At 38.7% G+C, this 23089-nt stretch overlaps 1 protein-coding gene across 1 annotated transcript in view; it reads left to right on the top strand.

The window, feature by feature from the left end:
- The window catches only part of Myo81F (Myosin 81F), a 387373-nt gene that overhangs the window by 110139 nt on the left and 254145 nt on the right, over window positions 1–23089 (top strand). The window contains exons 6-13 of the mRNA XM_071662293.1: window positions 2823–3035; window positions 3281–3558; window positions 7294–7429; window positions 7705–7830; window positions 8353–8470; window positions 9169–9290; window positions 21422–21567; window positions 22223–22435. Of these exons, the coding sequence (XP_071518394.1) occupies window positions 2823–3035; window positions 3281–3558; window positions 7294–7429; window positions 7705–7830; window positions 8353–8470; window positions 9169–9290; window positions 21422–21567; window positions 22223–22435 (1352 nt within the window). The remainder of the gene's footprint in view (window positions 1–2822; window positions 3036–3280; window positions 3559–7293; window positions 7430–7704; window positions 7831–8352; window positions 8471–9168; window positions 9291–21421; window positions 21568–22222; window positions 22436–23089) is intronic.

Here is a 23089-nt window from a genome sequence, read left to right as displayed (position 1 = left end):
AATGAAGTGAGTCATAAAGTGGAAGAGAGATCTGAAGTCCAGAGTGCATTAAAGAGTGGCTAGCATGCTAGAGCAAAGAGTGTAATGTTTGAAAGTAGTCCTGACAGTGGTGTTTGTATGTGGGTTTTGGGCCTTGAATGCAAAAGAATGAAGTAGGTCAACTTTTTGGAAATGAAGTGATGGATGATAATATGTGGTGTAATGTGGGTTGCTTTTGTAAGAAATGAGAGTGTGGTAATAACCAGAGACCTGAGGGAGACTAAGAAAGAAGTAGAGGGATGAAGGAGGCTTTAGGGTACTGGGGCCTGAACATCCAGGAAGGGGAAAGACAAACTAGGCAAAGAATGAATTGGATTGATATATCATATGTTGAGCAATATGCTGTCACCAGGCTGAACCAGGGTATATGGAGCAAATTAAACCATAAAGTAGTCTGTCGGACTTGGCTGAAGATGGTTGGCTCTGGTTTCAGGACTTTACATGTGACAGCTAGAGAGTGGATGTGTGCAGATGAGGCCACTGTTCATTTGTTCCTGAACCCACCTCACAAAAGCAGGAGGGGGCAGTTAAGAAAAAAAAATGTGTATGTTTAAATGCTACAATATAAATTGTAGCATTATGTATGTAGAATAAGTTAAGCTACTACTACATTCTCAGATCAACTAGTGGCACCCCTGCAAATTCCTGGGTTTATTTGGCTTACTGCTTCTGACCGTAAAGATTAGATTAACATTAGTTTGTTAAAGATCACTGGACAGTAAGATTCCACCTATTTAGACTCATTATTGCTGAAGGTGGTTCACATGCCTGAGATTTCTGGGTATGAGAAAAACACCTTAGAATCAAGTTATTATTACATGGAAGGGATTTTCTGACTCTACTATCCAGAAGTTGAAGGACATTTCCTGGAAGGAAGTTATGAATTTACTCATCAGATATTAAAGGAGATTACCTGGAAGGAAATTATGAATGAACTCACCAGATGTTGAAGAATGACACTGTATGGTTGTTTTGGATCTATGTCTTATTGTTAACATGATACATGTCTCCTGTCTTCATGTATTTTTGGTGATGTGATACAGTTGTTACATCCTTACATGTTGTTGGTAACATGATACATGTGCTTCATCCTCACATAGTATTGGTAACATGATACATGTACTCCAGCCTCACATATTGTTGATAGCATGATAGTGCTCCATTCTCATGTATTGCTGGTAACATGATACATGTGCTTCATCCTTACATATTGTTGGTAACATGGTAAATGTGCTCCATCCTCTCATATTGTTGTTAACATGATGACTGTGTGCTCTATCCCCATGAATTGTTGGTAACATGATGCATGTGCTCCATCCTTACATATTGTTGGTAGCATGATACATGTGTTCCAACCTCACATAGTACTGGTAACATCATACATGTGCTTCATCCTCATGTATTGTTGGTAACATGTTGCATGTGCTTCATCCTTACACATTGTTGGTAGCATGATATATGTGCTCCATCCTCTCATAGTATCAGTAGCATGATACATGTGCTTCATCCTCATGTATTGTTTGTAACATGATACATGTGCTCCATCCTCACAGGATCACTCTTTCAGGTCACTTTCAGTGTGTTCGTGTCTTTTTCAGTGGTGCTAGGATTTAATGCTTAATCTGAAGTCATTGATATTGTGCATAGGATGCTTAGTACTTTATATTTTTGATTCCTAAGTGATTTGTGCTCATATATTTTAATTTTTCCAGGATATCTTATAGTATGGCAGTTGAAATAGTTGATTTTTTTTTTGTGTGTGAATTTCTGCATTGTAACAAAATTTTATCATTGAGGGCTAGAACATTGAATACAGAACTTGTTCACTACTATATAAATGGGAACTGCCGCTTCACTACTGAAGAAGCAGAATTTGAGTGGGAAACAAATGAATTAGCCAGTCTGCTACTCATAAGTCTTCATTTGACCACTTTGTGCCGATCAGAGCTAAGTTCATGTGGCCATCATAAACAAAACATATGCAGAATTCCTGGGGATAGAGGGGAAAGAATATTGCCTGTGCATCTTCTGCTTGTCATGGAAGGTGAGAGAGGTTCTGGAAATCCACCCATCTTATATTACTTTCCAAAAGAAGGAAGAAAGGAAACAGCAAAACATTAATTTTTTTTTCCCTCTAAGGCTCAGTCATCTGTTTTGGTTGCTAACTTGCTCACCTAGGAAATAGTGAATAAGTATGAAAATGCAGAATCTAGATGAGTTTATATCCAAATTTGTTCAGTTAGTGTCTTAGAAGTTTTAGTTGAAGCCAGATTTTTAAAGATAGCCAGCATTCATGTGCATTTTGGAAAATTATTGTTACACTTCTAAACAATCTCACTGTGATCCAGTTTCTGGTGGATTCTTATTACCTAAAGTCCAGATAAATGAAGTAAAAGTGAAATATCTATCAAAAGTATGTTTTTGTCTTGAAACAAGGCTTTAGAAGACTACAACTGTGGAAACTTTTTCCTAATAGAATAGGATTACTGTATGTTTTTATTGAAGTTATGACTTGATTTCATCCCTTCATTGCTGGTACTTTGTGAATGATCTCTATGACAAATTTGTCATTCTGGAGATCGGTTCACATTTATGGTATAATTCTAAACTAATAGTTTTGTGTTTTTTCATTTATGTATGTGGGTTTTAAGAATACATCATATGACAGATTGGTGGATTTATTGTCTAACAAAATTTAATCATGATTTTTCAGAAACAGGTTAAGAGCATATATGCAACTGGATATTGTTTTAATTACAATACATCTGTTCAATTTTTCCCAGAACAACAAAGAACTTGCTGACCAGTTTCACCTACAACCTGCAAAATCCTACACCTACCTGAACCAGTCTGGTTGTATTACAATAGATGGTGTCGATGATGTTCGTAAATTTGATAGCCTTCGTTTAGCTTTCAATGTTCTTCATGTGCCACCAGAAATCTGTGAAGGGATATATGGAACCTTGGCAGCCATCCTTTGGCTTGGTAATTTAGAGGTAAGGTCAAAACAGAATTTCCATGTTTAACATCTTTTGAAATTCCAAAATTTTGAAAGGTTTTCAATAAAGCTGATATTAAGAGGTGGCAGTAGAATGCAATATTGATGATTTATACTGTCTTTATTTATATGGATACGTGAAGCACTGTATTCATTTGTATGACATGATATTGTGTACCTCACTTTATGTTCCAAGACTGTTGTATATGTTTATCCTTATAAATATTTTTTCTTATTCCTTAGTTTGCCGATATTGATGGTGAAAATTGTGAGTTAACAAACGACGATAAAAAGGTGCTTAAAATACTATCCGAATTACTGGGGCTTACAGAAGAAGATCTTCTTGGTATTGTGCTTCAGAGGCAGATCAACATTAGAGGCAACATCACACGTATCCCACTGAAACATGCTGAAGCCAAGGAAAACAGACACGCCATGGCAAAAGCGCTATACTCTCGCACATTTGCATGGCTGGTGGACCATATTAACAAATGCACTAACCCAGGCCAGGACCAAACTAGGTGACGTTTTCCTTCATTATACAGTACCCATTCTTAAAGAAGCCTTTTCTAGACAGAATAACCAGCTTTAAGATTACCAAGTTAATGATATCTGTGCTAACATTACTTGGTTTAGAGAGATCAACCCGGCACATCATTGGTTAGAAATGCAGAGCATTACCTGTGTCCTTTGACTTTTCTGGGTTGACAGTGGTAGTGCGATATAGTAATATTTCATTATGAAGCCATAGCATTTTAAGATGTATTTTTTTATATCATTAAAGCAAAAAATATACACGGACTGAGAAACCATTTATTTTCAGTATGAAATAAAAAGAGCCTAATTGATTTGAAAAAGTTCATTGTGATGTGTCAATCAGTTTAATAAGAATAAAAAAAATCATGCTTTAAGTGAGTGCCAAATTGAATATTGCTTAGAAAAAATGCGCAGTGAGAAAATGTGATAGTATTACTAGTTTTGAGTTAACACCAAACCTGATTCTAAATAACTAAGGAGGTGAGAATACAAATTTGCAGTCACACTGGGCCTGATGAGTAATAAAGTAACTTCAAGGAGGATGAGGAATCTCAGATATTTGATGTTAAAATGTACTAGAGCAGCAGTTAGATAATGCAAATCTTGTAGTTCATGCTACTGCTGGGGAGAATTTCAAAGCATGAGACAGGATGAATGATTCTTTGGTGGGAATTATTTTTGATTGCTTAGTGGAAGGGATTGCTAACAAACAAAATTGTGCTAATAGAACAAAATGAATTTGTATAAGTGTGGTTTTCATGAGTTTCTTTGTTCAGCGTGCATGTAATTACCTTTTTATACTGTACAAGAGGAAGTTTTACGCTCATAGGGTCACATCTCTTGAACGTTCTCTACTATTATATAACCTTTTGAGCTCTTGTAAGTTGTCCACATATACTATGTCATTATTCATTTTATTCCATCATCCACCATTCCTATTCTATAAAGGTGTTTTTCTACATATGTATTTGTAATTAGGGTTTTTTTTTGCTTTTATTGTATGCCTTCTGGTTGTTCCATCCCCACGTCTTTTGAAGAGCAATTCAGTGTCTGCATCATCAGTCTGGTTTGAAAACTTTGAGGCTGTGATGATGTCACCCCTCAGTCTTTTCTCCTCCATGATGGACAAATTAAAGGCTCCTAACCTTTCCTTATAACTCAGCTTTCTTAATTCCAGTGCCATCTTTATTGACCTCCTCTGAATCTTCTTTCTAAGTTCTTTGTGCATCTTCAAATGCAGTGACCAAACTTGAGAAGCTTACTCTAGCTTTGGCCATATTAGGATGTGAACAGCTTCCTGAATGTTTCCTTATCCATATATCTGAAAGCTTTTCTGATTTTTGCATGCAGACAGTTAGTCTTCTTTACTGTTCTCTCAGTATGCGACCCTAGCATCAGGTAAGGGATGATATTAACTCCCAGTCTGCTCTCACGTATAGATTCCTGAAGCTTATATTCTGCTGGATAATTTTTTTAATGAGTCCTTTTTTCACATTTTCTCCTTTTCCAATATTACTTTATGCTTACTTGTATTGAATTTCATCAGCTATGTATCACACCAAATGTGGAGTCTGTTTATGTCCTTTTGTAGGCTAATGCAATGCTCCTTGTAATCCTCCCCATCTTTCACTTCCCTCATGACCTGTGTGTCATCTGCAAACATATTCAGGTAAGAGTCTATAACTTCTGGCAAGTCATTCACTTAGATCAAGAAGAGCAACATCTCTGAAGTGAATCTTGTGGTTGCTCCACTGATGACCTCCACCTATTTTGAGAGCACTCCTCAGACTATGTGTTCCATTTCTACTTAATTGGTGATCCAGCTTCTTAAGTAGCCTCCCATGCTGTGCATTCTTAAATGCTTTTTGGCAGTGCAAATCCAAGTCGTTTACATAATCAACCCACCTAATTCTACATGTTGTCTTCAGGCATTTCAATTTTATCTTGTCCTCCCTCTTCCAGTCTTTTTCATTTAGGGCCCAAGACTTGCATCTGTGCATCATCATCAGAACTACTATACCATCAACTTTGTCCTCACAGATACAGGCTCCTTGTTTCACACCTTCCTCACTGCCCCCAGAATCTTTCCCCCTTACCCACTGTATGGTTTACCTCATCTCTTATAGAGTCATCTGTTGTCATATCCACACCCAGGTATCTGATGCACTCCACATTCTCCAGGTTCTACTCTTGTCATCACACTTAGACCAACCTATCTTGCCTTCTTACCACTCTCATTTTCCTTATCTCTCAACTTTCTCTTTTCACACTAACCCAAACTCAGACACCAATTTCTTCATTTTCTAATTCAAGTCTGCCCTCAGAGCCATGGCATATACATATGGCTGTTGTCATCCTCTAGCAATGATGAAATCATTATTTTTGTCGCAGACCCACCTTTAACTGGACCATTCAACGTCCTCCCCTCCTACCCACACCCATTCCTTACTTTCCCAATTAAATCAACTCACTGTATCCAGTAGCTCTCCATCCACACATTATATTCATAGCGCCTTCCACAAGATATATTTATCAACCCTATCATATGCTTTCTCAAGACCCATAAGCACCACATACAGATCCCTTTCTTTTTCAAGTATTTTCTACAGATCCTCATAACAAACACCTTATCCACATCCTGTACCACTTATGAAACCACATGGCTCCTCTCATGTCTGTTACTCTGTACATACCACCACTCTCCCATACAAGTTTCCATAAATACTCATCAAACATATATCTGTGTAATATGAGCACTCACTTATTTGAAATTTTCTGTAGTGGATCATAGGGTGGGGGAGGGGGCGAAAATTTTGGGAGCCTTGAAAAATGTGTGGAAGTCGAGAACATTATCTCGGAAAGCGAAAATGGGTATGTTTGAGGGAATAGTGGTTCCAACAATGTTGTATGGTTGCGAGGCGTGGGCTATGGATAGAGATGTGCGCAGGAGGATGGATGTGCTGGAAATGAGATGTTTGAGGACAATGTGTGGTGTGAGGTGGTTTGATCGAGTAAGTAACGTAAGGGTAAGAGAGATGTGTGGAAATAAAAAGAGCGTGGTTGAGAGAGCAGAAGAGGGTGTTTTGAAATGGTTTGGGCACATGGAGAGAATGAGTGAGGAGAGATTGACCAAGAGGATATATGTGTCGGAGGTGGAGGGAACGAGGAGAAGAGGGAGACCAAATTGGAGGTGGAAAGATGGAGTGAAAAAGATTTTGTGTGATCGGGGCCTGAACATGCAGGAGGGTGAAAGGAGGGCAAGGAATAGAGTGAATTGGAGTCATGTGGTATACAGGGGTTGACGTGCTGTCAGTGGATTGAATCAAGGCATGTGAAGCGTCTGGGGTAAACCATGGAAAGCTGTGTAGGTATGTATATCTGCGTGTGTGGACGTGTGTATGTACATGTGTATGGGGGGGGGGGCATTTCTTTCGTCTGTTTCCTTGCGCTACCTCGCAAACGCGGGAGACAGCGACAAAGTATAAAAAAAAAAAAAAAAAAAAATCTTTCTTTTGTAGTAGGGTTGTATGAGCATAGTGGCAAAGAACTCATTTTTTTGGGTCATTGACTAATTCAAAACATGCACATAGAATATAGGTTGAAAGAATATAAAACATGCACATAGAATATAGGTTGAAAAAATATATTGATATAGCTTTCAGCCGTAGCTAGCTGTCCTCTCATAAGTCACACACTAATCTGTTTTTCCATATGAACAGGTTCCTTGGGGTCTTGGACATCTTTGGCTTTGAGAACTTTGCAGTGAACTCTTTTGAACAATTATGTATTAACTACACCAATGAAAAGTTACACAAGTTTTTCAATCATTACGTATTTGCTCTGGAACAAGAAATAGTAAGGCTTTCTCTTTTTGTTGTTTTTTACTGTATTAGGACAATATGGATGGTGGAATGAAGATATTATGAAACTGCATCCATCTTAAAACTAAAGAACCAAAAGTATGAAACAATATAGTCATACCATTGGGTTTTCAGATTTACTGCACTTTAGAGAAGAATTTATTGTGAGGCATAGTAAAAAGAGGTACAAACAGGATTAATGTATTTTATAAGTTGCTTTTTTGACCCAAAAGTATACAGTTTATTAAAGGAATAATTCTTTTATTGTAGTATCATCAAGAGGGAATAAAATTTTCCCACATCACCTTTACTGACAACACTGAGTGCCTTGAATTAATGGAGAAGCCACCAAAATGCATTCTTAAACTTCTCTCAGAAGAGTGTCGCATGCCCAAGGTAATTCTTATTTACTTAGCTTTGTTTTGTGCTTTATTAGATTACAGTACAGCAGTAGTGGTACTGATCGAACCATTTAAATCCTAGGCCTTTGCCTTATTAGATGAGTTTGTTATACAGTACATTCAATACTTTAGATTACTGTAGCTTAATTTTTATATTGCAGAGTAAAATCATATATACCTTACTTAATTCCTAATACAGTACAGGAATTCATTATGATATTTTTTTTTTATTATATAACCCCAAACTCCATTAATGGGACTTTTGTAGCTTTAAGGCTGTGCTGTGATCAGTTGCAGGGAAATAATAGACTCCTTTGGAGTAAGAAGTTCCCTGATGAAGGTGTACTCCTTTTCATCCACTGACAGTGATACATTGTTGAAGGTGGCATTTCACCTGCAGTTAACTTAATACAGGGAGGGGCCAGTAAAGCTATTTATGACACATACATTTTATGTATTTGAAAAGTTATTTTAGAAACTGTTTCTTCTGGATTGTTTGCTAAATTAAATCTTGCAGGGTTCTGACAAATCGTACCTGACCAAGTTACATCAAGAATTTGAGGGCCATCTCAACTACATTAAGGGTGATGATAGAAGAAGATGGGAGGTGGAGTTTGGCATCAACCATTATGCAGGTGAGTGTATTTTGCCTCTTTCTTTAAGCATTAGTTTCCCAATTGAGAGAAATATTCAATTTTTTATGTCATTGTGGTTTGAGAACTGATTTTACCTGTGTTTTAACATTTTTTCTGTCATTTTTGTCTGTCTGTCAGTGTGTCTGTATATTTGATATGCCTTTTCTCAAAGTAGGCTCCATCTTATACCTCTCACAGATGCACACATTCTCAGAATGGTTTCACATTTTAAGTTTTCACCTGCACTGATCCCCTTACAGCTAACACATGTACACTTTTGTAGTAATTTTTCAACATTATTTTTAGCTGCTTCTTTTGATGAGTAATTCCATTCTTTCCCTTATCAGTCTCATGCATTACATGATATATCTTCATTGCTTTCTCAGTCTGTCCCACCTCTGAACTCTACCAGCCTCTTTACCTTTTAAGACCCATCCTGTAAGAGAAAAAGTGTAGAAGGTTGCATATGTACTTTTAGAGTGTGGGGGTTGACAGTATTTGTGGCAGACTTAGTGGTTAGTTTCATGACAGTTTGAGCTGAATAATTCAAATTCTTCATCTTTCCTTTTCTCAAGTCAGCTTTCATTAATTTCTGTGAATGTAGGAAAATCATGGAAGAGTTAGTTTTTGAGATCAAAATTCTGACCTGTTGTTGTTAGCTTTGAATCAATTAAAACTTGCTTTATTTTCCTTTACAGGAAAAGTGATATACACTGTGGAAGGCTTTGTTGATAAAAACAGAGATGCTCAACAGGATGTTTTCTTCGATCTGATGAACAAATCTCAGAACAAGTTTGTAGCTGATCTCACAAGGTTTCAGGTACTATTGGATAACCAGTGTATTGTAACCCTAAGCTTAATAGATATTATATTGACTTTTACAAGGAAGTTATTAGTTATTGAAGAGTTTCAGAACTAGTGCACCACACTTACTGATATATAGATGAAGTTTTTGTAACCAAATCATTGTGCAATAAGTAGGGGATCACCCAATACATGAGCAATGATTTTGGAAGTTAAAAAGCTACATACCACCTACAGTGCACCCATGTTATATCGTGAGATTAAGACCAAGAATAACTGCTATAGGAAGATTTTTTAACTATACTCATGTTAGAATATAGAATTTATTGTATGTGTATTGTAGTGTCACCATGGTTGCCCAATTTGTTTATGGAAGGGGTGGTGAGGGAGGTAAATGCAAAAGTCTTGGAGAGAGGGGTGAGTTCCAGTCTGTTGGGGATGAGAGGGCCTTGGAAGTGAGTCCGTTGTTTGCTGATGGTCATGCACTGGTGGCAGATTCAAGTGAGAAACTGCAGAAGTTGGTGACTGAGTTTGGAAGAATTTGTGAAAGGAGACTTTTAAGAATTTATGTGATTAAGAGCAAGGTTGACAGAGATGATATGTGTGTCAGAAGTAGGCAGCCAATGATTAGGGAAGTATATTACCAGTACTACCCACCTGAGTATTAGGAAGATTAGTGACAGTTGTTTAGTGGGCCAGCACTTCAGTGGTTGTCAAGTTGCACTCCTCTGACCCAGGTAGCTGTTGTTTCTTTCTGCCTCACCCACATGTAGACTGCTGCCATTCTGTCCACAAACATACATTCTCTCCTTGTCACTCATAACTCTTGACGGCATTCAACTCATATAGCTCGTTCTTCATTACTCTTGATTTTCCTGTGGTGAGTGCTTTGTGCAAGCACTGCCTTTTAGCAAAATGATAGGAGCATTAGATAGGAGTAGTAGGTAGGAACATTTAGGTAGGAGCATTAGGTAGAAGTAGTCCATAGGAGTGTTAGTTAAGAACCTATGCAAACACTGTGCTAGACTTGCCCTCTCCCAGTGGCCTGTTAAAGGTGAGGCACTAAATGCTAAGAAGCAGCAGTGGAGTTCACTAGTTATGGAGACTGTTGATATGGCTGTCCCCTTGATGGAGTTCCAGGAGGGGACATGTGTCAGAGACATAGATAAATAGAGAGATAGATAGATAGAAGTAGAGGGAACAAGGAGAATGGGGAGACCAGATAGATAGAAGTAGAAGGAACAAGGAGAATAGTGAGACCAAATTGGAGATGGAAGGATGGAGTGAAAAAGAGTTTGAGCAGTCAGGGCCTGAACATGCAGGAGTGAGAAAGGTGTGCATGGGATAGAGTGAATTGGAAAGATGTGGTATACTCGGGTTGACGTGCTGTCTATGGATTGAACCAGGGCATGTGAAGCAGCTGGGGTAAACCATGGAAAGGTTTGTGGGGCCTGCTTGTGGATAAGGAGCTGTGATTTCAGTGCATCACACATGACAGCTAGAGAATGGAGCTGAGCAGAAAAAAGATAATGAATATCAAACTGGAGATGAAAAGGTGGGGGGAAAAAGATTTTGAATGCTTAGGATCTGAATATGTGGGAAGATGACAGGCATACACTGGATTGAGTGAAATGGAGCAATGTACTACACGGGGCAACATGCTGTCACTGGACTGAATTAGGGCATATGAAGCAGCCAGAAGAAACCATGAAAAATGTCTGTTGGACCTGGTTGTTGATAGTGGGCTGTGGTTTCACTGAATTACACAAAATAGCTAGAGAATCAGTGGAAGGAAATGAGGCCTTTTTCTTCATCTGTTCCTTGTGCTACCTCACTAATGTACAAAACAGTGAACAAGTATGAAAAAAATCTCAGAGTACAAAAATAATACTATAACTTGACACAAACCAAGAAAATGACATAAAGATGGTGAGGGAACTCTCCAGTGCAGCAGTCGATTGGCCCTACTACTGAGCTATCTCGGCATCAGGCTGACTTATCACACCACACCATGCAATACAGCTCAGTCTTAGCCTTGGAGTTACTTAGCTCATTCACACCTTTAATAAACAAAGTGAAACTTATGCATTTTTACCCTCACACTACTATACTTCTTCATTTCAAAACATATTTTCTTTGTACAAATTTTAACTCACCTTAGTGTGAAGAACTGGTCTACTCTGAGTTAGATACGACTCCAGAGGAAGCCAGGTTAACAGCATTGTCCTAAGATTGACTGGCTTTAGCAGATGACTAAGCTTATACTCTTGGGTTGCTTAATGATCTTCTCACTTAAACTTTTGCTGAAACTCTTCCAAGTCTTTTTGGTACATGGAGTAGAGAACTAGCATGTGAGGGATGCATAAGCATCTAGAGGTTTTGCTGGGAACTGGTAAACATTGCATGTGGTTGAAAATTATGGAGGAGGGCACACATCCACACAGCATAGTGGTAGAACAGGAAATAGGGAGCATGGGTGGTTGGCCTTAATGAAAGAGACCTGTGCTGCCACCTTGGGAGAAACTTTCATTCATCATCAGCTGATGAATGCAGCAGCATGGGTAAAATATTTGGATGTGCTTAACTTTGCAAAATAAAGGGGTTTGACTACTGAAGAAAGATGGGGGCAAGTATTTACCACTGATTAAAGAAAGCAAAATATTGAACTGCTAGATAACATGGGTCCTCTGTATGTATTTTCTGGGTGTTGTACCAGTTTACATATGCTACGTATATTTGTTATGATCTATGGTAAATATTTCTGTAGTAGATTCTCCACTTGCAATTAATTCTGTCTTAGGAGAATAGCTTGATATATGTTAGTGTATGTTTTGAAACTCATAATGCATTTTTAATACTGGTAACATGACTCTTGAGAGGGCTTGGGAAGTGAGTCAGTTGTTGTTCGTTGATAATACAGCGCTGATTTGGGTGAGAAACTGCAGAAGCTGGTGACTGAGTTTGGTAAAGTGTGTGAAAGAAAAAAGCTGAGAGTAAATGTGAATAAGAGCAAGGTTATTAGGTTCAGTAGGGTTGAGGGACAAGTTAATTGGGAGGTAAGTTCGAATGAAGAAGACTGGAGGAATTGAAGTGTTTTTGATAACTGGGAGTGGATTTAGCAGCGGATGGAACCATGGAAGTGGAAGTGAGCCACGAAGTGAGTCACCGGGTGGGGGAGGGGGCAAAAGTTCTTGGAGCGTTGAAGAATGTGTGGAAGGCGAGATCGTTATCTCAGAGAGCAAAAATGGGTATGTTTGAAGGAATTGTGGTTCCAACAATGTTATATGGTTGCGAGGCATGGGCTATAGATAGGGTTGTGCGGAGGAAGGTGGATGTGTTGGAAATGAAATGTTTGAGGACAATATGTGGTGTGAGGTGGTTTGATCAAGTAAGTAATGAAAGAGTAAGAGAGATGTGTGGCAATAAAATGAGTGTGATTGAGAGAGCAGAAGAGGATGTAGTGAAATGTTTGATCACATGGAGAGAATGAGTGAGGAAAGATTGACAAGAGGATATATTTGTCAGAGTTAGAGGGAACGAGGAGAAGTGGGAGACCAAATTGGAGGTGGAAGGATGGAGTGAAAAAGATTTTGAGCGATTGGGGCGTGAACATACAGGAGGGTGAAAGGCATGCAAGGAATAGAGTGAATTGGAACGATGTGGTATACCAGGGTTGATGTGCTGTCAATGGATTGAACCAGGGCATGTGAAGTGTCTGGGGTAAACCATAGAAAGTTTTACAGAGCCAGGATGTGGAAAGGGAGCTGTGGTTTCGGTGCATTACACATGACAGCTAGAGACTGAGTGTGAACGAATGTGACCTTTGTTGTCTTTTCCTAGTGCTACCTCTCACACGTGCAGGGGGAAGAGGGTGGTGCTATTTCATGTATGGCAGGGTGGCTCCAGGAATGGACAAAGGCAGCAAGTATGAATATGTACAGGCATATATATGTATATGTCTGTGTCTGTATATTTATGTATACATTGAAATGTAAAGGTATGTATATATGCATGTGTGGGCGTTTATGTTTATACTTGTGTATGTGGGGTGTTGGGCCATACTTTTGTCTGTTTCCTTGCGCTACCTCGCTGATGCGGGAGACAGTGACTAAGTATAATGATAATGACTCTTGAATCTGATTTCTGTTCATCTTCTAAACAAGGCTTACAGGGCACTAAGAAACACTCATATCTTTAAGACACTGATATTCTGTTGTTATTCTGTATATTGGAATGCTTGATAAATAAGAACTATATGAATGAAGTTCCAACATAGATTTTTACCAGGAAAAAGTACACATTCTAGACTACCAGTCCATGATAAAGGTATTTATGAAGCTAAGTTAATGCAGTTCTCGATTAAGAATGGAAGCTGGTTTTCCCTACTTTGATAAGGAATTTGATAAAGTAAGCTACACAGTTCAATTCAAAAAAAGTAGTGAAACAAAACATAGTGGATCAAGGAATTTCTAACAAATGAGAAGTTCAAAGTTCAGTTGTAGCTTACAGAGCTGTGTCTAATGATGTTTTGTCATATGTTGTATATGGAACAGAACTAGCTTTATTACTGTTTTTGGTATTGTTATCAAATAAACACATTGATGGAAAAAAAAAATGTATGATTGTTTTGTGGTCAACACCAGAGTCAGTGAAATGATAGGATCAAATAAAGAAAAAGAGAACATGTATAGAGACTTGGGTAAGATTTATAAAGTGGGCAGAAGAGACCATATCAAATATTTGATGAAGATGAATTCAGACATGTAAGTTATGGAATGATGAACAGTACAGTAGTAATAGCCTACAAAGCTAACAAGAAAAGGATAGAAAAAGACAAATGTCAAAAATTTATGAGCATACATAAATGAGGATCTTTATGGATGTATGTGGTGTAGCAGTTAGTGTTCCTGACCATGATGCATTCGTGAGCTGCTCAGGTTGAGCACATAGGTTTGAATCCTGGCTGCAGCAGTTGATCCACAGTCAGCCTAGCTGTTCATCTAATCCTAGGCATTGGTTGATAAAATGAGTACTGGGCTCAGACTAGGGTATAAGCCAAGTAATTAGAGGAACTGTAATGAGAAATTTCACTTCGAGGGACAGAGGTGCTGATAATGAAAATGTTCAGTGTATACATAAAAAATGGAAATGAAATCTGCTGCATTGTATGTTCACTAACCAAACAGAAATAGATAAATCAGAGAAAAGAGACACTTTACTATGAGAATTGAGGGATTGAAATCCCTGAGCTATGTTGAAAAAATAAAAGAACTGAAGCTGTACATCTTCAAAAGAAAAAGAGAAGGATATACAATGTTCTGTGCATGATACCATTAGATCTGAAAGCCATAGATGGCAGAGAAGTAACTGGAGTCATACAAGTTTGTAGAGAAAACTTCTTGTAGTAGATCATCAGAATAAGTAGAAAGGGCATCTGTAAACTCCCATCATCTACTGCTACATTTTGGCATGTATGCTATCTATTTGAGAACAAAGGTTACAGATGTAAAGATATGAATATGAGTTACAACAAAGTAGTTACATAATATATGGAAAGCAGTTGATTTTAACATGTATACTACATTGCTTCCCCCACAAAAAAAAAAAGAAAATGAGCATCCTTCACAGAACTGAACAAAATATGAATTATAATGAAAAAATACATAATGATAAACACACTGACAATAAAAAAGAAATTGAATTCCTTCAAAAAATCAAACATGACAGTCCCTCCTAATCCTACCCGTAAATCTAACTTACTGACATTTTCTGATCTGGCCTGATCTTCATGTATCTGAAGTACTTTAGCTTAATGTTTTAAGCAGATAAATTGGTCTGTGTTGTCACAACATCATTTTCTCATACGAAATTTCAGAAGGGTTATGTCTAGCACTTCATGTGCAATATTTACATCAGTATAAGGTACCTCAACCCGAGCCTCAGACTCCCTACTATGAGGTATATCTTGAGCCTTGATGACATGGTCTTTGTGTACATTCTATAGCATATCTCTTGTTCTCGTGAGCAGAGTCCCAGATCTACTAACTCTCTGCTGTTCCAAGGAACCATTTCTCCTGTGATTTCTTGCTGCTTACATTATTCCATGTTTCTCCTGCTCAATGACATGAAAAATCCCCTCTCATGAGTGATTTTTATACATCTTTTGTTTCTCTTGCTTTGACATAATCTTATGAGCTAAATTTGCCCTAACCAAACTAAGTCTTTTTTTCAACTTCCTTTTAAGCATTAGTTCAGAAGGGGTGAAATCAGTTACACTATAGGGAGTGGATCTGTACCTTTACAGGAAATCAGTCAGCCTAGATTCATTGATCTACTATGGGTGCCTCCCAGAACCTACTTCATTAATGACTTGGGATTTTTAGGAATCTTTCTGCAGTACCAGTAGAAGAAGAACGGTAAGGTAGAACGTGTACATGTGTGATACTATTTCATTCAATGAACTTACAGAATTCTGCTGATTTGAAAGGGGGGGGCCATTATCAGAAACTAGTATTTTAGGAATTACGTATTCAGCTCATCTGTGGTTAAAATTGTGATACTGTACATGTACATTACATCTATCCATTTTGAATGACTGTCAACTAGTACAAGAAATCTGTATTTTCCTTTTTCACAAAGATTGACATGGATCCTTTGGAAGGGACAAGTAGGCTAACTGAATGGCTTTAAAGGAGCTTTTGGTTGTTGACATCTCACATTTTGGCATACTGAACACTTTCTGATCAAAGTTTCTATCTCTTCATTTAATGTTGGCCACCAAATAAAACTTCTAGCTAATATTTTCATAGCACAGACATCATGGAGTTTGAAACATGCTTCATTTAACATATGTGCCCTAAAACATCCTGAGATGATGACTCTCATTTTCCATAATAAACAGCCTCACTTTATCGAAATCTCATATTTTCTGAAGTACGTAATATAGTTTCAGTTTCTCTTTCCCTTCTTCATTATTCCATCCATATAGAGTATACTCCATTACTTTTCCCAAAACAAGACCTTTCCTGGTTTTCTTGCAGTTATTTCTGCCATGATTAGAAAATTTCTAGTGTTACCGCATACACAGCTAAATGTTCACCTACTCTTGAATCTTTACATGACAATCTAGATTGAAAATCAACATTTGCAAGAATTGTGGAATGTCTGAATTCTAATTCACAATGAAATGTAGAGAGATTGTTTGCCTATCACTGCGTCCCAGTTGCAGCCAGGATAGGGACTGGTGATTTTGGACCAAGAATAGCTAAGAGTGGTTTGTGATCAGTGATGAGAGTAAATTTCCATCCATATACATTATGGCAAAATTTTATAACACAGTAGATAATAGAAATGGCCTCCCTTTCAATTTGAAGAGAATTCTTTTCGCTTGATGTTAGGGCTCTAGATGCATTTGCAGTGGGACATTCTGTTCCATCATTCATTACATGACTGATGACTTCCTTTAACCCATGACTTGAAGCATCATATGCCAATTCTAAGGTTCTTTCTGCATCATAGTGAACCTAGCACTAGTTATGGCTTTCTCACAGACTTGAAAAAAAATTGTGAGTATGCTTAATCCACTTCCAAGATACTCCTTTCTTTAAAAGTTCATGCAAAGGCACTATATACTAGCCATATCTGTTAAAAACATGAATAATATTGTCCCATTCCAAGAAATGCCTTTAATTCACACACAGCTCTTGGAGCTGACATATTGACAATGTTCCTCACCTTCACATGTGACATGAACCTTGTGCAGTTATCCTACAGCCTAGATAGATTACTTCTTTCTAAAGAACAGGTGTATACGCTGTAGCACCTCACCTTCCACAGCTTTGTAATTATGTGGGAAAATTTGGACAATCCCATCCTCATCACAAGTGTAGTAAATTATCAGAATAAGTAGGAAGGGTATCTGTAAACTCCTGTCAGCTGCTGCTCCACTTTGTTGCATATGCAATTAATTTCAAAACAAGGGATTATGGATGTAAGGAGATTATGAATATGAATTACAACAAAGTAAATACAGTATATACAAAAAGCAGAGGGAGAAAGAATACTTCCCACATATTTCCCACGTGTTGTAGAAGACTACTAATGGGGGTGGGAGTGGGGGCTAGAAACATTCCCCTCCTTGTATTTAACATTCTAAAAGACGAAACAGAAGGAGTCATGCAGGAAGTGCTCATCCTCCTCGAAGGCTCAGATTGGGGTGTCTAAATGTGTGTGGATGTGACCAAGATGAGATAGAAGGAGAGATAGGTAGTATGTTTGAGGAAAGGAACTTGGATGTTTTGGTTCTGAGTGAAACGAAGCTCAAGGATAGAGGGGAAAAGTGGTTTGGGAATCTCTTGGGAGTAAAGTCAAGGGTTGGTGAGAGGACAAGAGCAAAGGAAGGAGTAGCACTACTCTTGAAGCAGAATCTGAGGGAGTATGTGATTGAGTGCAAGAAAGTAAACTCTAGATTGATATGGGTTAAACTGAAAGTGGATGGAGAGAGATGGATGAGTATTGGTGCCTATGCACCTGGTCATGAGAAGAAAGATCATGAGAGGCAAGTGTTTTGAGAGCAGCTGAGTGAGTGTTTTAAAAGCTTTGATGCATGAGACTGGGTTATAGTGATGGGTGATTTGAATGCAAAGGTGAGTAATGTGGCAGTTAAGGGTATAATTGGTACACATGGAGTGTTCAGTGTTGTAAATGGAAATGGTTGAAGAGCTTGTGGAATTGTGTGCTGAAAAAGGACTGGTTACTGGGAATACCTGGTTTAAAAAGAGGGATATAAGTATACGTATGTAAGTGGGAGAGATGGCCAGAGAGCATTATTGGATTACGTGTTGATTGATAGGCGTGTGAAAGAGAGACTTTTTGATGTTAATGTGCTGAGAGGGGCACCTGGAGGGATGTCTGATCATTATCTTGTGGAGGCAAAGGTGAAGATATGTAGAGGTTTTTCAGAAAAGAAGAGAGAATGTTGGGGTGAAGAGAATGGTGAGAGTAAGTGAGCTTGGATAGGAGACATGTGTGAGAAGTACCAGGAGAGATTGAGTGCAGAATGGCAAAAGGTGAAAGCAAATGACATAAGGGGAGTGGGGGAGGAATAGGATGTATTTAGGGAAGCAGTGATGGCTTGCACAAAAAATGCTTGTGTCATGAGAGAAGTGGTAGGTGGGCAGATTAGAAAGGGTAGTGAGTAGTGGGATGAATAAGTAAGATTGTTAGTGAAAGAGAAGAGAGAGGCGTTTGGACGATATTTGCAGGGAAGTAGTGCAAATAACTGGGAGATGTATAAAAGAAAGAGGCAGGAGGTCAAGAGAAAGGTGCAAGAGGTGAAAGAGAGGCAAATGAGAGTTGGGATGAGAGAGTATCATTAAAATTTAGGAAGAATAAAAAGATGTTTTGGAAGAAGGTAAATAAAGTGCATAAGACAAGAGGACAAATGGGAACATCGGTGAAGGGGGCTAATGGGGAGGTAATAACAAGTAGTGGTGAAGTAAGAAGGAGATGGAGTGAGTATTTTGAAGGTTTGTTGAATGTGATTGATGATAGAGTGGCAGATATGGGGTGTTTTGGTCGAGGTGGTGTGCGAAGTGAGAGGGTCAGGGAGAATGGTTTGGTGAACAGAGAAGAGGTAGTAAAAGCTTTGCGGAAGATAAAAGCTGGTAAGGGGTGGGTTCGGATGGTATTGCAGTGGAATTTGTTAAAAAAGTGAGTGACTGTGATGTTGATTGGTTGGTAAGGATATTCAGTGCATGTATGGTTCATGGTGAAGTGCATGCATAGTGCCATTGTACAAAGGCAAAGGGGATAAAGGTGAATGTTCAAATTACAGAGGTATAAGTTTGTTGAATATTCCTGGGAAATTATATGAGAGGGTATTGATTGAGAGGGTAAAGGCATGTACAGAGCAGCAGATTGGGGAAGAGCAGTGTGGCTTCAGAAGTGGTACAGAATGTGTGGATCAGGTGTTTGCTTTGAAGAATGTATGTGAGAAATGCTTAGAAAAACAGATGGATTTGTATGTAGCATTTATGGATCTGGAGAAGTCATATGATAGGGTTGATAGAGATGCTTTGTGGAAGGTATTAAGAGTATATGGGGTGGGAGGTAAGTTACTAGAAGCAGTGAAAGTTTTTATCGAGAATGTAAGGTGGATGTGTACGGGTAGGAAGAGAGGAAAGTGATTGGTTCCCAGTGAATGTCGGTTTGTGGCAGGGGTGCATGATGTCTCCATGGTTGTTTAATTTGTTTATGGATGGGGTGGTTAGGGAGGTGAATGCAAGAGTTTTGGAGAGAGGGGTAAGTATGCAGTCTGTTGTGGATGACAGGGCTTGGGAAGTGAGTCATTGGTGTTCGCTGATGATACAGTGCTGGTGGCTGATTCGGATGAGAAACTGCAGAAGCTGGTGACTGAGTTTGGTAAAGTGTGTGAAAGAAGAACCTGAGAGTAAATGTGAATAAGAGCAAGGTTATTGGGTTCACCAGGGTTGAGGGACATGTCAATTGGGAGGTAAGTTTGAATGGAGAAAGACTGGAGGAAGTGAAGTGTTTTAGATATCTGGGAGTGGATTTGGCAGTGGATGGAACCATGGAAGCAGAAGTGAGTCACAGGGTGGGAGAGGGGATGAAGGTTCTGAGAGCATTGAAGAATGTGTGGAAGGCGAGAACATTATTTCAGGAATCAAAAATGGGTATGTTTGAAGGAGAAGTGGTTCGAACAATGCTATATGGTTGCGAGGCATGGGCTATAGATAGAGTTGTGTGGGGGAGGGTGGATGTGTTGGAAATGAAATGTTTGAGGACAATATGTCCTGTGAGATGGTTTGATCGAGTAAGTAATGAAAGGGTAAGAGAGGTGTGTGGTAATAAAAAGAGTGTGGTTGAGAGAGTAGAAGAGGGTGTGTTGAAATGGTTTGGTCACATGTAAAGAATGAGTGAGGAACAGTTGGCAAAGAGATTACATGTGTCAGAGGTGGAGGGAACAAGGAATAGCAGAGACCAAATTGGAGGTGGAATGATGGAGTGAAAAAGATTTTGAGCGATCACGGCCTGAACATGCAGGAGGGTGAAAGGCATGCAAGGAAGAGAGTGTTGGAATTGGAACGATGTGGTATGCTGGGGTCGACATGCTGGCAGTGGATTGAGCCAGGGCATGTGAAGCATCTGGGGTAAACCATGGAAAGTTTTGTGGGGCCTGGATGTGGAGAGGGAGCTGTGATTTTGGTACATTGCACAAAACAGCTAGAGAGTGAGTGTGAACGAATGTGGCCTTTTTTGTCTTTTCCTAGTGCTACTTTGTGGGGGTGTGGTTTTCATTTCATGTGTGGCGGGGTGGCGACGGGAATGGATGAAGGCAGCAAGTATGAATATGTACATGTGTACATATGTATATGTCTGTGTATGTATATGTATGTATACGTTGAAATGTATAGGTATGTGTATGTGCATGCATGGGCATTTATGTATATACATGTGCATGTGTGTGGGTTGGGCCATTCTTTCATCTGTTTCCTAGCGCTACCTCGCTAACACGGGAGACAGCAATTACACATAATAATGATACTAATAAACTACTCTCAGTAGTTATAGGTGATGCACATGAAAATGATAGAACAGCATCCATTTGTGCTAGTGTTTAGACTAGATGGTAGGGCACACAGTGAAGGCAGTATTTATTTATTCACTTTTTAAAGGCTTCAGTCACAAACAAAAGTCCACATTGAGGCTTGGCTTTAATTGAAATATAGAGGGGGTTATGAAAGGGAAAATAAAAGGACAAGGAAAAGTATTTCTAACCTTGGAGGAAGTGAAAGACCCGTCTCTTAGAATATGCCATGTCACAGTTATTGGGAAAGACATGAGAGGGCAGAGAGTTCCAAAGCTTTGAGGTGTAGGGAAAAAAGTGTGAGAATCTAGAGTCAGAGGGTACAGGGGAAGAGTGAGTTACCTTATGATGCCATTGCTAATCACCTCTTTTGCCTGAGAGGGAAGAATGATGGTACTTCACTGCATAGGAAATAGCATTAGCTAGTTATACTTACAAATGAGGGTATGAAATATCTTGAGCCTCAATAATGAATAAGGATTATTCCGATCATAAATCTTAAAATTGTTTCTTGTTTCTTTTAACTGTATGTGTTTCAGGATCTTCTAGGGTGCACAATAGCCAGAATGGGGACCATACACAGCACCATCTCAAGAGGAACCTCCAAAGGGAAGCCCACTGTGTCAGATGCTTTCCGAAACCAGCTGCAAGCTTTAGTTGATGTTTTGCAGTCCACCAACCCATGGTATTTACATTAGAGCATAGGATTGATAACTTTATTCATTTTTTTATAAGTATTGGAGTGTTATCTATATTGCCCCAGAGTTTGGGGTAGACTTGGTTGAAAGTATGAAAAAATTTAAGTGTACAAGAGTAGGAGAAGTATTTCAACTCATTTTGATATATTTTAGAGTAATATTAATGAAGAGTAGTTTGGCAGCTTGTGTGGAAGCAAGCAGGTGTGCTAGATTTTATGTGAAAAAAATGGAAGAATGGCCTAAGTTTGGATAGGATAAGTAGCATTGTACATGAGTGAAGATATGGAAATGAATTGTGGAATAGTTTAACAAAGGTGAATTGTTCAGTTGCATTGAATATAGAAGAGAATGAATATAGTAAGAACTGTTTAGCAGGTACGTTCAATAAGTACCGGCAGTAATTGTACATATTAGACAAGAGATAAGATAGGCTATCAGTAAGGGAGCTCATTCAGGATATTATAATTTCCAATGTGGGTAACTGATCTGAGATAAAAGAAGTTAACTGGGCTGGAAAAGAATTTGGATGTCTTATCATGCTGGTATGCTTGAAAAAGGTCATATAATTGAGATAGTGATGGAAATGTATGTATTGTTATGAGATTATGTTAAACATCTAATTGATATGCTCTTATTTGTTAGGTATGTTCGGTGCATCAAGCCCAACAAGAGCAAGGCTGCCAACTCATATGATGACTCTATGGTACTAGATCAGCTGAGATACTTGGGCATGAACGATATCATCAGGATCCGTAAAGAGGGCTTCCCTATTCATATGACATTTGATGATTTCATCAACAGATATTTCTGTCTCATCAAGATGAGAAGATATCCAGATATCAAACAGCATGTTTGGTGGGTACATGAGGAGCATGCTTTAAGGAGAGTTACAGATGACTGGATGGATGCTGTGATTTTACTAGTTTTGTTGGAAGAAACTTCAAGAATTAATTTAGAAATTATGGGAGAATTAACCCTTTCCATATGGAAAACAACTGTCACATGTGTGCCAGTTCTGTGCAAGATGGTTTCTGTAGTATTAAAAATGCACCATTGAGTTTTCTATGATAACCAAAAGTTGACAAGAGCCATGAGATATTTACACATATTAAAGATCTGGTGTTTGATTTTAAGAATGTGTATGAAAAATACTTAGAGAAAAAGAAGGCTTTTTGTGTGGCATCTATGGATCTGGAGAAAGCATGTGATAGGGTTGGTAGAGATGCCTTGTGGAAAGTTAAGGGGGAAAGTTACAAGAAGCAGAGAGAAATTTTCATCAAGTGTGATGAGTGTGTTTAAGTAAGTAGAGAAGAGTGTAAGTGATTCCAGGTGAAGGTAGGTCTGCGACAACTGTGTGTGATGTCACCATGGCTGTTTATTCAAGTTTGGGCGGGGAGGAAGGTAACTCTAAGGGTCCAAGAGAGAGAGATGAGTATGCTGTCTGTCGGGAATCAGTAGGCCAGAGAAGTGAGTCAGTTGTTGTTTGATGATGACTGCACTTTTGGCAGA

Source organism: Panulirus ornatus, chromosome 6 (assembly GCF_036320965.1).
Source record: "Panulirus ornatus isolate Po-2019 chromosome 6, ASM3632096v1, whole genome shotgun sequence".
Taxonomy (NCBI): Eukaryota; Metazoa; Arthropoda; class Malacostraca; order Decapoda; family Palinuridae; genus Panulirus; species Panulirus ornatus.
The sequence above is the reverse complement of the archived record's forward strand: the minus strand, read 5'-3'. Positions and strand labels throughout refer to the sequence as shown.